General features: G+C 36.2%; 1 protein-coding gene across 1 annotated transcript in view; it reads left to right on the forward strand.

Moving 5' to 3' along the window:
- IQCM (IQ motif containing M) overlaps positions 1-16,547 on the forward strand; it is a 436,096-nt gene that overhangs the window by 158,984 nt on the left and 260,565 nt on the right. The window contains exon 8 of the mRNA XM_082727609.1: positions 11,414-11,529. Coding sequence (XP_082583735.1) covers positions 11,414-11,529 — 116 coding nt within the window. The remainder of the gene's footprint in view (positions 1-11,413; positions 11,530-16,547) is intronic.

A 16,547-nucleotide genomic window follows, 5' to 3' on the forward strand; every position in this document is an offset into this window, starting at 1 on the left:
TCGGAAACAAGTGAAGGAGTTGCTTCACCTCCTAGCCAACAACCTAGTTCTTTTTTGTTCCTTTGACATTTAAACTATTACAATGTAAGATTTGACTGTGTCGGGGCGCCTGGGTGGCTCAGTGGGTTAAGCCGCTGCCTTCCGCTCAGGTCATGATCTCAGGGTCCTGGGATCGAGTCCCGCATCGGGCTCTCTGCTCAGCAGGGAGCCTGCTTCCCTCCCTCTCTCTCTCTGCCTGCCTCTCTGTCTACTTGTGATCTCTCTCTGTCAAATAAATAAATAAAATCTTTAAAAAAAAAAAAAAGATTTGACTGTGTCAGATTGTTTCCATGTGGTGCAGAGACCAAACTGGGCAGTCTGAGCCAAGTAGGTTTGGTGCGCATACCCCCTCATGTCTAACTCATGTATGTTTGGCACCAAACCCTTGACTAAAATCAGTAAGATCCATATTGTCCAAACAACAGTGCATAGTAAACCTGGAAGAATTAATTTTAAAAAATTATATAAGAGAAACATATGGCTAGTTATTTGTTGCTTCCTTTTGCAGGGGTGGGGCAGAGACCACTAAGAACACTCCCACCGAATTACCACCCAATATCCATTTTTCTCCTGGAACTTTTGTCTTTTTTTTTTTTTGCCTATAAGCCTATCACATCATTACCATCTGGAAAACAAGCATCATCCACTTCATTTTAACATTCATTTGTTCAAAACTCTTTGTGCATATTCTATACTAGTTACTGTGGTTGTGTGAAGGATAAAACAGTACACAGGACCTAACTTCTGCCCACTTGGAGTGTGCAGTCAGTGGCCAGATGCATTGTATTTGTCATAGCGCTTCTTGGCAAAAATGACAGGTGAGCTGTCTTCAAGAGGCATTTTCAGACCATGTGTTCAGAGAGCTGCCCTTGTATTGCAAAAGTAAATCTGTGACACACCTAGTGCCTGGGCTTCTGCTTTAGTTAATCAAGAGTATTTTCTTAACTTTTCCATCAACATGGATGGGACTGGAGGAGATTATGCTGAGTGAAATAAGGCAAGCAGAGAAAGTCAAATATCAGATGGCTCTACTTACTTGTGGAACATAAGGAATAACATGGAGGACATTAGGAGAAGGAAAGGAAAAGTGAAGGGGGAGAAGTTAGAGGGGGAGATAAACCGTGCAAGATTGTGGACTCTGAGAAACAAACAGGATTTTAGAGGGGAGGGTTGTAGAGGGATGGGTGAGCCTGGTGGTGGGTATTAAGGAGGGCACGGATTGCATGGAACACTGGGTGTTATTCATAAACAATGAATCTTGGAACACTGCATCAAAAATTATGATGTATTTTAAGGTGACTAACCTAACACAATAAAAATTAAAACAAAATGTAAAAACAAAAACAAACAAACAGTATTTTCTCAACCTAAGACCAGACTTTCTCAAAGCTACTACAACCCAGCAGATCGCTTCTCTTATTTTCTGGGAGGGGATTATATGTTTAAAGATATTACATCTTGGGCGCCTGGGTGGCTCAGTGTGTTAAAGCCTCCACCTTCAGCTCGGGTCATGATCCCAGGGTCCTGGGATCGAGCCCCACATCGGGCTCTCTGCTCAGTGGGGAGCCTGCTTCCCCTTCTCTCTCTGCCTGCCTCTCTGCCTGCCTCTCTGCCTACGTATGATCTCTGTCTGTCAAATAAATAAATAAAATCTTAAAAAAAAAAAATATATTGCCTTTCCTCCATACTCCCCAAATGTTGTGGCCATTGAGGACAAATTTACAAGTACAAAATGTCCTTGTTAGGAAACAAGAAGTAAAATGTCTCCTTAGATGTAAATATCCCTAAAGTTCTGTGGTGATTTCACTAGACTTTGCTTTTGCTCATAGCCTTTTTTTTTTAAACATAATTTTTGCCTATTTTTACCTAAAATTATATAGTTTTATTTTAAATGTATTCTCTCTAAAGTTGCAATTAGTTATAATTAATTGCAGAAAATGTGGAAAATACAGAACACTATCACATTAAAAAAAAAAAAGAATTTCACAGAGAGTATCTCTTTATTATTCTACCACCAAGAGATACTCTCTGTGAAATTCTGGTGTGTATTTCTTACAATCTATTTCCAGGTATATTTTTCCCCTTAAACCACAGAGTGCCAGAGGAATATTCAGAGGTTGTTCTTCAGATAGAAAGAGGCACTTCCTGAGGGGTGTTGTTATGACTTAGGTGATTATTTTTTAATTTTTTAAAAACTTTTTTTTTTAGATTTTATTTATTTATTTGACAGACAGAGAGCACAAGTAGGCAGAGAGGCAGGCAGAGAAAGAGGAGGAAGCAGTCCTCCCTGCGGAGCAGAGAGCCCGATGCAGGGTTTGATCCCAGGACCCTGGGATCATGACCAGAGCCAAAGGCAGAGGCTTTAACCCACTGAGCCACCCAGGCACCCCATGACTTAGGTGATTCTATTTGGAGTTTTAAAAGGTAGAAAAGTCATTATTTAAGTCCTATGGAAATGAAAATAGTGATTATATTGTTCTTTGTTGTTCTTGTCTTGTTTACTGGGTCTCTGGGTACATATTCCAGATCCTTAGCTATTGTAAGGGCTGACCAACCAACACTGGTCATTGGTTACTGTTTTTGATAATCCTAGAACAAGATTCCATTGAAAGAACATTTCATTTGAACTCATTGAGTGAGTTCATGTTTATACACTAAGATATAAATTGTTTCATTCATAGGGAAGTAGAATAAAACAGAAACTATGAGGTTAGGACTGGTGGGACCAAGCTCTAAGTCTGAGCTGTGAATCCACGTGACTACACAAGGTCCTACTAGAAATGGCTGCATTGATTATGGAAAGAACTGCCGTTACTCTTAGTCCATGATTCCTAAACTCTTTTAACCTTAATTATGATTCATGTCTTGGTCTTCAGATAGATGTTTTTTATTTAAACAAAAACAAGACTTTTCTCAGAAGACTTTCAGGACATTTGTATATTTGAGAATCATTTTTTCCCCTCGCCTTTATAAATCGAGCACAGTTTGATTATAAAATTTCTGTTGCACAAACTTTCTTTTTCCTGAAAATTTTGTTTGTGATGTTCTATTATTTATTGATTCTTATGTTGTTCCACAGTAGACATTAGATCACAACCTGTGTTTTTCACGCCTTTGAGAAGCTTTTTCTTTGTAAATGTGTATGAATTTTTCTAGTAGTTTAAATTTTCTTTATTCCTGCAATTTTGCAGAATGTACTTGCATACAAATCTCTTTTAATTACTTTCTCCTAATACACAATAAGCCACAACACTCAAAGATTCCTATCTTTTTTTCAGCTCAGGAAATTATTATTCAGTAGTGTATGTTTTCTCTATTTCTGATTATTCTGGTTTCCACTTCAGTAATGTATATGGTTTCTTTGATGGATATTTATTTTTTGTCCTCTTTAATTTATAATCTTTCATAATTTTCATCTTTAGATACTTCTGTATTCCAGGAACACTATGCTAAATACCAGTCATTTGATACTCTGCACTGTCTCTTACACTCCTACTAAGTGTGAAGTACATTTTAATTCTGTCATTATATTTTAGGTTTCCTTGTATTTCTTCCTTTTAAAAAATGTCTCATTTCAATTTTTATTTATCTTACAAATATTATTATAGTTTAAAATCTTAGTTTGTTTTCTCCCTGTACTGCTTTTGGCTTCTATTTTAAAGAGTTTAGCTTGCTGTAGTGCAGTGGAATGCCAGTACTATTCTAAAATTTTCTTCTGGGCCTACTAGAATATTTTTGACTTAAACTCTTTTACTAGAATTACAGACTGTATTAATTTCCCAGGGCTGCTCTAACAATTTACTCTACACACTTGGTAGATTAAAACAACACAAGTGCATTCTCTTACAGATCTAGAGGCCAAAAACCTGAAATCAAGTCACTTTCACTGGACTAAGTGGAGATGTTCCCCAGACTGATATATATATATATATATATATATATATATATTTTTTTTTTTTTTTTTAAGACTCTAGGGAAGAAAGTTTCTATGCCTTTTCAGATTCTGAAAGCTATTTGCATACCTTAGCTCACAACCTGTTTCCCAAATCACTTCAGTCTCTAACTTCTGTCATCACATTTCCTTCTCCTCTTCTGTAGGCAAGTGAGGACCTTTGTAAGTACACATAAGGGCCATCAAGATATCCCAGATAATCTTCCCCCCCTCTTTCTTTCTTTTCTTTTTCTTTTTCTTTTTTTCCCCTTGCTTCTTCCTTCCTTTCTTCTTCCCTTCCTTTCTTCCTTCCCTCCTTCCTCTTTCTTTCTTTCTTTCTTTCTTTCTTTCTTTCTTTCTTTCTTTCTTTCTTTCTTCCTTCCTTCCTTCCTTCCTTCCTTCCTTTCTTTCTTTCTTTCTTTCTTTCTCTCTTTCTTTCTTTTCTTTCCTTCCTTCCCTTCCTTCCTTCTGGGAGAAAGTGTGTACGCAAGTTGGGGCAGGGGATGGAGGTTGAGGTGGGACAGAGGGAGAAGAAGAAAGAATCCTAAGTGGGCTCCACACACAGAGTGGAGTGCAATGTGGGGCTCAATCTCATGACCCCGAGATCATGACATGAGCTGAATTCAAGAGTCTTTGATGCTTAACTGAACCACCCAAGCACCCCTGAGGATTCTTAATTTAATTATATTTACAAAATCCTTCTTGCCATATAGGCTAACATTTATAGGTTTCAGGCATTGGGAGGGATATGAGTATCTTTGGGGCCATCGTTTAATCTTCCACTGGGACATTTCCCCTTATATCTCTGTCACTTGGGCTTCATTCATATGAGAATGATCTGGGTTTACACAACTGCTTAATTAGCTGTCTAAACTTGGGCAAGTGACTTAATTTGCTTTCTCCTCTGTTAAACTAGGGTTATTGTGCAGATTAGGTCAGGTAATTCATGTAAAGTATTTAGCAGTCTTGGTCCTCGATAAATGTTAACTACCATTGCCGTGATCAATGTAGGCCCCAGTATGTTTAGTCTGCCCTGAATGAAGAGAAATAGCTCAGTGCACAGTGAGTGATTACAACAGAGAGAACATACAGATTTTTCTCTACTCTGCTCCATGTTCACTTGGATGTGTCAGTTGTCTTCTCTAGTTCTATAGTTGATGAGTAGGTATCAATGTCCACTTTTCTGCCTAATTCTGAGTCCTCAAGATGTCCATTTGGAACAGTCTGGCTCTCCCGAGGTGGGGCCTTTCTTCTTCCACACCTTCATTCTTTATTATTTTCAGCTGTTCAGTGCATGAAAACTACAATCCCCATTATGCATTGCTATCAAGTCCTTTCAGGCCCACCCTCTGTGCAGAGCTCTTCCTTTACAATAGGACTTTGTCGGATCCTGGTGCTACCATCAGGATTGCTCCCTCTCCTAGGTGTTTCCTGAGAGCTGGGGTGTCCAAGTGGATCCTGGTTGGTGAGGAAATGGAAGGAGAAGTGTTCTCCAAAAGCAACACACACACAGAGAGAAAAGGGTTTTTCCTTTTTTATTTATCTTTCTTGAGTGATATTAAGCCTTTTTCCAACATCTTTCAAATGGCTTAGGAATTTTCTCATTATATAAAGGTCACTAACTGCTCTCCGCAATTCACTTCTGTCATCTTAATTAAAGTAAATTTTTTTTTCTCATCTGCAAATTGGTAAATGGTTAGACTTAATTTTTTGTGACCTTGAGATTTTTTTTTCTTTTTCTTTATTGTTATAGTGTTTTAGCAGGACTAAAAATGGGCTGCTTCACAGCCAAAAGTCACAAAGATGTATTGAACCAGAAATGATTCTTTTTAAACATTTTTAAAATCCACTTGTAGCATGAATGTATTTGCCAAACTTTTCCAAATACTTAGCAATTCAGAAACATATGATGCAGTGATGCCACTATTCTGTATGATATTATATCCTAAAAAGAATGAAGTTCTCCTATATTTTTCTGACTCACTTTAAGTTTATCCTGCTTCTTAGTATTTGCTCTATATCTATAAACAACTGATCTCATCAGAAGCCAAAAAAGGATTATAGGTATGTCTTCCTTGCTGTCTTTCAGCACACACTTAAAGTGTTAATTAGAATCTACTACAGAAAGAGTTTACCCATATTTCTTAGATGTTTTATAATACAACATTTGGGAACCATGAATATTAACTGGTATTCAGTAGATACACGTTAAGCTAGTCTGTTGAGTCTTTATTTTTATTGAATCCTGTGGAAATAGCTCCTTTAAGCAAATGAAAGAAAGTAAATAGTTTAAGCAATTTGAGAATACATATTGTTCATTTTTGGCTATAAATTAACAATATGATTGATTTAAATGGACATTTCTGTCATTGATTCTAAAATTTGAACTGATATAACAGATGGAATTCAGCTGCCCAAGCAAGCTTCTGGGATTTGATTATTCAAGTGATTAAGATGCTATTTGTCAACTCTAGTTTACCACCCCTTTTAATTATATAGATAATCAAACTAAGAACTGCTAATTCTGTCTCCTAACTATTAATTGTTTGTAATTACCCACAGATTAAAACTGCATGTGCAATTAACTCAAAGAATTAATTGATACAAGGGAATTGATAAAAGGGAAACAGAACAAGCTTGGCATAAAAAAAGGCTCTAGGGACACAAGACCACTTGAACCCACTAGTGTCATGGGCTCTGTCATGTCCTTTTAAAGATAATTCGCACTTTCTTTGGACTTCACCTCTGTTGGAGGCAGCTGCCTAGACTATTTCTTATGAACTATTTCTCTTATTACATTACATATTATTATTATAAACTATATCTTATTTCTTCTTTCATGGTTGACTGAAACAGTGTATTTGAAAAGTTTGGACCTCTACTGTCTCTGGTCAGGTGACTTGGACAAATGTATCCATTTGCAGCCCAAAAGAAATGTTTGTCACTGCAAAGATTACAGAAGTGGTAAATGTTTTAGCTAGCTAGGGATTTTTCCCTTCCTTCTTGCCTCTTTCTTTCTTTTTTCTTTCTCTTGGCAATATCATTGGAATATAGGATCTTATCAGTTTTCTGTGAGTTATTTGAGTAATTTTAGTTTCTAAAATAATTATGCTTATTAGATTTTAGAGCTTTCTCTCACCTGTGCAAATAATTGGCTCATTGTTAACTATATAAATTTAAATAAAAATGGGAAATAAAATAGGAATCCACCCCGAACTGAAAGGTATTTAAAAACTATTACCATTATAAACATCAAGATGATGCTAGAAAGTGAGGGAAGAGAATCTGGTGGAAAATATTTTGTGCTGAAAAAAATAGAAATTTAAAAACCTGCTTTAAAGTTTTTCCCATTCCTTCAGATATTTATATCAGTTACATTGTATGGGGATTTTCACTCTTAACAGTTTTGCTGATTGGCCTTTCAATCATGCCAAAGAAGTCCAGGAGTATATATTAAACTTACGCTTGGGACACAGCATTACACTCAGTTTTACAGGAAATACAAAGCAAGTAAAAGACTTTGAAGTTTAAAAAGGAAAATAAGATATTCAGGAGACAACAAAATAACTTGAACTAAATATATAATATTATTCGCAGAGAGTCTAAGTAAATATTGAGGAAATGCAAAGGCAGGAGGACATCAGTATGAATAGTTATTTAACAAAATTTTTAGGTTCCAAGTCAGCTCTGGTTCAGTTACTGATTCCTTGCTAATCTGACGGAAACTTTTTGGTTTCTTTCCAAATTTTGATATTACATTTTCTCCAGGTTTGTTTAATATCAGAATATTTTCTTCTATCCTACCGGCTGTTATACTGGGATTACCAGAAAGATTTCTTATTTTTCTACCTATCACTATACTCTTGCTCACTCCCACCCCAGCATTCAGAATCTCTGTCTGCTGTGGCAATATCTGTAAAGATTGTTGGCTCCATGGGGGCTTGTGAACATTTAGTCTGATATATGACTGTGGTCTTCAAACTATCATTTTATAACTTTTGACTGACTGTGGAATAAGCTGGAATCTGTTGCATGTCACCTTCTGTGCCTGGCTTCTGAGGAGGAGTCATTAGCATACATCAAATTATGAATGATTACCTTGAGGATTTTAGTGGAGGGTTTACTGCTTCTTGAAGTGGAAAAGTTATAGCTATATTTTCTAGTGTGATGCCTATATACTGGAGAAAATAATGCGCAACCTTCTCAACTGCATGAGTCTGTTTTGTGAGTAAACCATATAAAATATCCGAAATGCCCTGGACTGTCTTGGAAAAAATAATTTGTATAGCATTTAGTTTCATTTTGGGTTTGGGCTGTTCAGTGATAAGGAAGGCTCCCTTTGCCTGTGAGATCTCACCTCCGGAGGCTAATTCTTGTTCACTGGTGTTTACCTTAATTGCATTGCAATTAACAGTTTTGCTGATTGGCCTTTCAATCATGCCAAAGAAGTCCAGGAGTATATATTAAACTTACGCTTGGGACACAGCATTATACTCAGTTTTACAGGAAATACAAAGCAAGTAAAAGACTTTGAAGTTTAAAAAGGAAAATAAGATATTCAGGAGACAACAAAATAACTTGAACTAAATATATAATATTATTCGCAGAGAGTCTAAGTAAATATTGAGGAAATGCAAAGGCAGGAGGACATCAGTATGAATAGTTATTTAACAAAATAAGAAGCACAGAGCAATTCCAACCAAGATATTGTCTTTATTATAGAAGGGTTTATAAATTTAAAAAGGAGATTGGGAAGAGACGCCCAATTATCTAAAATGTGAGAACACTTATTGTAGAAGTTCATTACGGGAAGTAGGTGGGCCAGAGATAATGCTAGTGAGTTGAGAAATGCTTCAAATTCCTCAGAAAGCTTCATAAGAAGTGTGAGGGCTTAGACATCTCTAATAACCCTATGCTATCCTTTTATATCCCTCTGGGTTTATAAAAGTCCAGAAGTTAGAAAATTGGACAGCCACATGCAGAAAAATGAAACTGAAATATTTCCTTACACCACACACAAAAATAGACTCAAAATGGATGAAGGTCCTCAATGTGAGAAAGAAATCCATCAAAATCCTTGAGAACACAGGAAGCAACCTCTTCAACCTCAGCGGCAGCAACTTCTTCCTAGAAATATAGCCAAAGGCAAGGGAAGCAAGGGCAAAAATGAACTATTGGAACTTCATCAAGATCAAAAGCTTTTGCACAGCAAAGAAAAACAGTTAACAAAACCAAAAGACAACTGACAGAATGGGAGAAGATATTTGCAAATGACATATCAGATAAAGGGCTAGTATCCAAAATCTATAAAGAACTTATCAAACTCAACACCCAAAGAACAAATAATCCAATCAAGAAATGGGCAGAGGACATGTACAGACATTTCTGCAAAGAAGACATCCAGAGGGCCAACAGACACATGAAAAAGTGTTCCACATCACTCGGCATCAGGGAAGTACAAATCAAAACCACAATGATATACCACTCCACACCAGTCAGAATGGCTAAAATTAACAAGTCAGGAAATGACAGATGCTGGCTAGGATGCAGAGGAAGGAGAACCCTCCTACACTGTTGGTGGGAATGCAATCTTGTGCAGCCACTCTGGAAAACAGTAGGGAGGTTCCTCAAAAAGTTGAAAATGGAGCTACCCTATTATCCAGCAATTGCACTACTGGGTATTTACCCTAAAGATACAAACATAGTGATACGAAGGGGCACGTGCACCCGAATGTTTTTAGCAGCAATGTCCACAATAGCCAAACTATGGAAAGAACCTAGATGTCCATCAACAGATGAATGGATAATAAAGGTGTGGTATATATACAATGGAATACTATGCAGCCATCAAAAGAAATGAAATCTTGCCATTTTTGATTATGTGGATGGAATTGGAGAGTATTACGCTGAGCAAAATAAATCAATCAGAGAAAGACAATTATCATATGATATCCCTGATATAAGGAAGTTGAGAGGCAACCTGGGTGGGTTGGGGGTTGGAAAGGAATAAATGAAACAAGATGAGATCGGGAGGGAGACAAACCATAAGAGACTCTTAATCTCACAAAACAAACTGAGGGTTGTTGGGGGGAGAGGGGTAGGGAGAAGGAGGGTGGGGTTATGGACTTTGGGGAGGGTATGTGCTATGGTGAGTGCTGTGAAGTATGTAAACCTGGCAATTCACAGACCTGTACTCCAGGGGCTAAAAATACATTATATCAATAAAAAAATAAAAAATTTTTAAAAAAGGTCCCCTGTTAAAGTATAATGTGTATGGCCTTTCCTTTACTAGCCTCTTTCCAGATACTAATACTTTCAGATCCTTTATAATCTTTCCATTATTGGCATTTACTTCTGCTAAAGAATTTTATTTATTCATATTGAGCTGTGACTAAAACATATGATTTATTATGTTTCTTCTTCTAGAGACTTTATCTTTTTGATAGAGGACAAAGATTATTTTTGATTGAAATGGGAGAAATTTTATACATAAAAATTAGAATGGAGTAGGAGGTGTGCATGGTATTAATTAGGATGTCTCTGAGATAACATTACATTTTTTATTCTTTTATTTTCCTACTCTGCCTCCCTATAGGACACTTACATTACAATCCTGTAAATAAATTGAAACAATGAAAGATTACTACTTTTGAGTTTTCTCTAAATTTATATGAAATTAACCAGCCTATAGATGACTCTATTAAATTAAAAGTTTCAGGAAAGAATATATGTATATAAATAAGTATTAGAAAGAAAATTGGAAATGTGAAAACAGTTTGATTCATTCTGGATGGCAAGATTGAACCAAATTTTTACTTCTTTTAAGTGATTAATGTTTCTGAGAAATAATCTAAAATTTCCTCATCTTTAAAAAAAAATATTTCTCTGTGGAAATCTCATGTAACAACTGCCACGAGACTGGAGATATATGAGGGTTACGTTGGCTGACCTTTGCTCTTTCAACCTATTTTCTTAAGCACTTTTAATAATTTCACTTACTTTGCAATTTCAGTATGTGTGCCTTCATCATAATTCTGAATTTTCTTTTAAAATACTGATGTAATGAGGAGAGGAGCTTCCCTTTGATTTTTGTAAGTGCTACTCACAAATATGATTTTGCTTTAAGCCTCCTCTAAAGAAAGAAGTCAATGTTCTTGAAGAGAAGAGAGTCAAAAGAATGAGCCTATTAGTTTTCTGATGGGCACACTGTTTGCAATAACAACGCGAGAGCTTCACCGTATAAGGAAGCCAATTAACTGAGGCCTCTCTGTGCAGTAGGATGGCTTCTCCTTCTCCGTGATTATATGACTTGATGCGATTTTAATACAGAATAGCGGGGCCATAAAGATGATTCACTTTCCTCTGTGTAACACTAAGCAGTATGATCAGTGTATACTTTTCTTGGATAGATATTGTTTTAACCTACATTGATATTTCTAACAGACAAAACATTCTCCGATTGGAAAGGAATCATGCCAACAAAGTCTTCCCGTTTGACTCCTCCCCCAAGCTGGCCTAGTTTGAATGGGTCATCATCAGTGTTTCGGGATTACTGTCCTGTAAGTATTTGTAAAACTGGGCATAGAGTTGAATTACCATTTTTTTTTTTTTCTGGCAGGTTACTGGGTTAATTTTGATATATGAGATTTTCCTATGGACCTATTTCAGTCCTAAAATGATTCTCCACTGAAATTCATCTTTGTTTCTGAAGAAGTGCTTTTCATTTGGTTGTCATGTCTTGGGTTAATCTTGCACCATACAGACCATTGTAACTTATAAAACTCTTAAATATGTGTATTAAATTTTATTTGAAGAGTACTAACAGCCAAAGTGATCATCACAATGGTTTGCTCAAAATGTGATAGTAACTATTCTTGTAATAGTACCTAGACTGTCAAGTAAATAAAATGGAGGCCAATGGCGCATGAAGACATCATTTAGGAATGCATGATAATTAGAGGACTAAAAAAATCTAAGGATAATTTTTCACACATTGATGGTTTTCTGAATGAGGGCTCTCTAAACTGAAACGTGGTTCTCTGGGACTTGGAAGTGGAATCTGGGATTTAGTATTCATCAGGGCAAGTAGAGGAAACTCATGTGCCTATAAATATAAAAATATAAAAGGTTGAGATTTTATATTTTTTCCTATAAACCAAAACTTTTGAATCATGTCAAATTTAACTTATGTTGCTAAATTTGTGAGTGAATTTACTAAAGCTAAACACTGTTTTAGACAAGGACATTATATGAATATCATTAAGGAAAATAATACAATATCTTTAACAAAAGCAATACTGATGGAAGGCTGTTTCTATTCTTTCGCAATAAAGGTAAAAAAAAAAAATGAACTGCTTCTAAACCTTTCAGCTCTGCCCTGTTTTATACTAACACTGTAAAGACTGCTCTTAGCTGTGTAACAAACTACATTTAAATGGATTTCTTTAGAAAATATATCTAGCAAGAGTACATTTGATTGTGGAGAGATCTGAACGTAAAACTGGGAGTATTTATTCATTGCTGAGTAGGTAATTAGGAACATATGAGGCTATTAACTATGGTTTTGACATAAAAGATGATGCTTCGTGTATGTGCACTTGTCTAAACAGTTTGAAGTGGACTGGAGTGGATACTGGGTGGGCATTAATAGGCCTTTTGCATCAGTCCAGTTAGAGGCTTGTATCTTATCCTTGCAAACCAACTGTATGGGGGGCAGTGTGAATGGGTAAGAGGGAGTAAGAGTCAAACCTTCAGATTTCTTTCCTGAAGCTTATTGCATTATCAGTTTCTCCACTGAAAGTCTAAATGGCTTTTTCATTTTTAAAATTATTTTTTACTAAGAATTGCTCTTTTGTTTATCCTTTAAAATAATCACCTTTATCCTTTAAAATAATCATCAAGTTCTAAGTAATCTTTTTACCCCAATTTTTTATTGTGGTAGAATGTACATACATAAAATTTTAACCATTTTTGGGGTGCCTGGGTGTCTCAGTCGGTTAAAGCCTGTGGCTTCGGCTCAGGTCATGATCCCAGGGTCCTAGAATCGAGCCCTGCATCGGGCTCTCTGCTCGGCAGGGAGCCTGCTTCTCCCTCTCTCTCTGCCTGCCTCTCTGCTTTCTTGTGATCTCTCTCTGTCAAATAAATAAATAAAATCTTTAAAAAAATTTTTTAACCATTTTTAAGTGTATCATTTGGTGGCATTGAGTATACTCCCACTGCTTTGTGACCATCACTGCCATTCATCTCCAGAACTTTTTCAACTTTCTGAACTAAAACTCTCTACCCATCAAATACTAATTCCCTGTTCTTCCCTCCCCTCATTTCCTGGCAACAAACATTCTACTTATTGTCTCTTGTCTTTTGATGTGTCCTTTTGTGACTGGCTTATCTCACATAGCATAATGTCTTTAAGGATAATTCACGTGGTAGCATGTGTCATAGTTTCCTTCTTTTTAAAAAAGATTGAGTAATATTCTGTTGTATTTATATACAGGTTTCCCTGCATCTAAAAGTAGAGCATGCCTATGAAGCTTTTTTTGTAAGCTGAAATTACATAAGTTGAAGAAATAATTACCATTGATTTATATGTAAAATTTTTGAGTGTTCCCAGATTCAAAAAAATAACTTCTTCTAGGCTTTTCTGATATTTTAAGACACATCTTGCCAATAGATGAACAACATACTTGAAGATAAAGCGCAGATGCTCACAGACACAGTTCAAAGCTATGGCGGCGGCTTGATGCTGAGATGCTTGCTGAGTGTAGTTCCCAGGGGAGCTTGGCAAGGCCACTCTCACTGCTTGGGTCTTTTTGCCTTTATAATGGCTGAAAAATGAATGCTGAGTGCTATTTTCACTTTTCATCTTTTTTCATAAAAGCAAAAATCCTCTTTGGATTACTTTGGGTTAGCAAAAAGAGGTACTGATGTAGATATTTCTTACAAGGGAAGTGGCAGAATGCAAACTTTCAAAAAGCAGGGAATACTTGTATCATATTTTGTTTACCCATTCGTTTGTTGGTGGACACTTGAATTGCTTCTATCTTTTTGGAAATTTTGAATAATGCTACTATAAATATGGGTATACAAGTATTGTTTGATTCCCTGCTTTCACTTCTCTTGGTATTTATCCAGAAGTGGAATTGCTGGACCATATTGTATTCCTATGTTTAATATTTTAAGGAGTTATCCATATTGTTTTCCACAATGGCTGTACCATTTTGTATTCCCAATATTGATGCACAAGTATTCCTATGTCTCCATATTTTCATCAGCACCTATTATATTATACACTTTCTTGATAGCAGCCATACTAATGGGTGTGAAGTGATATGTAGTCTTGATCTGAAGTTTATTCAGTCAGTCCAAAAAACAATTAGGAAATTGAGAGTGTCAAAGCCTGCCTTGGTAAAAGAGGAGCGGAGAGAGGGCATAGAAAACCCTGTCTTTGATTTTGTAGGAGGAGAGAAAAATTTTGTACATCTTGCTTTCAAAACACTCTCTATAGCATAGCTACTCTTCTCAAAATTTTAATTCACTCAAATAAGAAAGTTACTGGGGATATACTGTCTTTTGGCTAAAGAAACACCATCTCTTTTAAGCCTGGAAGTTTCGTTTTTCTTTTTAAAGTATTTTGAATTCTTACATGTTTTCAGTTCTAATTAAATAATAATTTAATAATGTTATATGTCTTTAGTTTTAATATTTCATTTCTGCAACTGCGGTCTTATTATATTAGAATTATGTTAGATTTATAGGTACTTTAAGCAATAGCATATGGCTCCCTGAAACATCTTTAAATGAAGTTAAAGAAACTGCATCTTGAAGAAAAGGTTACTAATGCTACTTTTTAAGATCTCTGAAGTACTGAGATATTTATAGCCTTAATTGTCTTGGAAGATAATATTTATTCAAAATGAGTGAACACCTGAAAATGTAATGCCTGTGTAACGTAAAAATTTAATATTGTGTAGCAATAATATGGAAAAGACCACCATCTCCATCTTTCTTGCCACAGTTTCATTTTATAATTATTCTCTAGAAGGTTTGCTAACTTGGGGGGCTTGGGTGGCTCACTCCGTTAAATGTCTGACTATTGATTTCAGCTCAGATCATAATCTCATGAGTCCTGGGATCAGGGCTCCGTCGGCTTCTGGCTTGGCAGGGAATCTGCTTGGGATTTTCTTTCTCTGCGCTGCCACCCCTGCCATCCCTATCCTGCATGTGCACACACATGAGCTCTCTCTCCTCTCAAATAAATAAATTCCTTAAAAAGACAAAAAAAAAAGAAAAGGTTTGCTAACTTTATAGTAATATGAAGCAATCTTGAAACCTACAAGCTGGAGGACTGTAGTTGTGGAAAATAGCCTTGGTATTTATCAAAATTCTGAGAAGGAAAAATTAATGTATTTATCAGTAGTGCTCTTAAAAATAGCTAGGATAAAAACAAATATTGACAGAAATTTGTGTAAGTGAAATAACTTTTATTTACTAGTTGTTAGTAAGGCAACCCTCTCCTCAGCAAGTGGTTATTAATTATGTTGCAGTACTCTCCCTGAAGGGACATATGCCATTTGCTGATACCCTAGAATGAGGATGAAGTGACAAGTGAGGGAATGCCAAGAGTGTGCCCATGCATCCATCTGGTGATGGGAATAGGGCTCAGGGTAGTAGAATAGAGGGGAAAGAGCAGTTGTGGTTGTCTGAGGTGGGAGAGCAGGGTGCATTTCGGGAATTGAAAGAAATTCACTGTGGCAAAAGCACAGTGTTTAGTGCTAAGAAATGAAAATGAAAAGGTAAGCAGGTCCCTATTATCATCAAGTGCCTTGTTGGAAGACTGTCAGTCACTTTATCTTCCTAACCCTGATTACAAAATTTTGCCTAACCTTGACACTTGGAAGTAAGGGATACAAGCAAATAGAATTCAGTTAAATAATTAGTTGCATTATAAACTTTTTTGTGTTTCAGAGAATACACTGTGAGTCAGTCCTTTGGGCATTAGGTGTCATTCCCCTCCATGCTGCCCACCCCCTCTTCTCTAGGGGAACACATCCTCCATAAGAGAGAAGAAAACAACTTGCTGGTCATATTTTTTTTTAACATACTTATAGTTTCATCTCATAAACAAAAATTTCATTAGTTTTATAGAAACATTTTTTAGAAATGAAAAAAAATTCACATATAACATTCCTCACAAAATCTTTATTTTGTTTCTTTCATTTTTATTTTTTATTAAGTTTTAAAATTTCAATTTCAATATAGTTAACATACAGTATTATATTAGTTTCAGGTGTACAATATGGTGATTCAGCAATTTTCCACATCATTACTCAGTGCTCATGATAAGTGTACTAATTCCCATCACCTATTTCACCTATCTTTCCCCAGGTCTCCGTGATATATTTTTTAAAGGTTTTATTTATTTATTTGACAGAGATCACAAGTAGGCAGAAAGGCAGACAGAGGGGGAGGGGGAAGAAGGCCCCCTGCTGAGCAGAGAGCCCAATGCGGGGGGCCGATCCCAGGACCCTGGGATTATGACCTGAGCTGAAGACAGAGGCCTAACCCACTGAGCCATCCA

This window comes from Mustela nivalis (genome assembly GCF_964662115.1).
Source record: "Mustela nivalis genome assembly, chromosome: 4".
NCBI lineage: Eukaryota > Metazoa > Chordata > Mammalia > Carnivora > Mustelidae > Mustela > Mustela nivalis.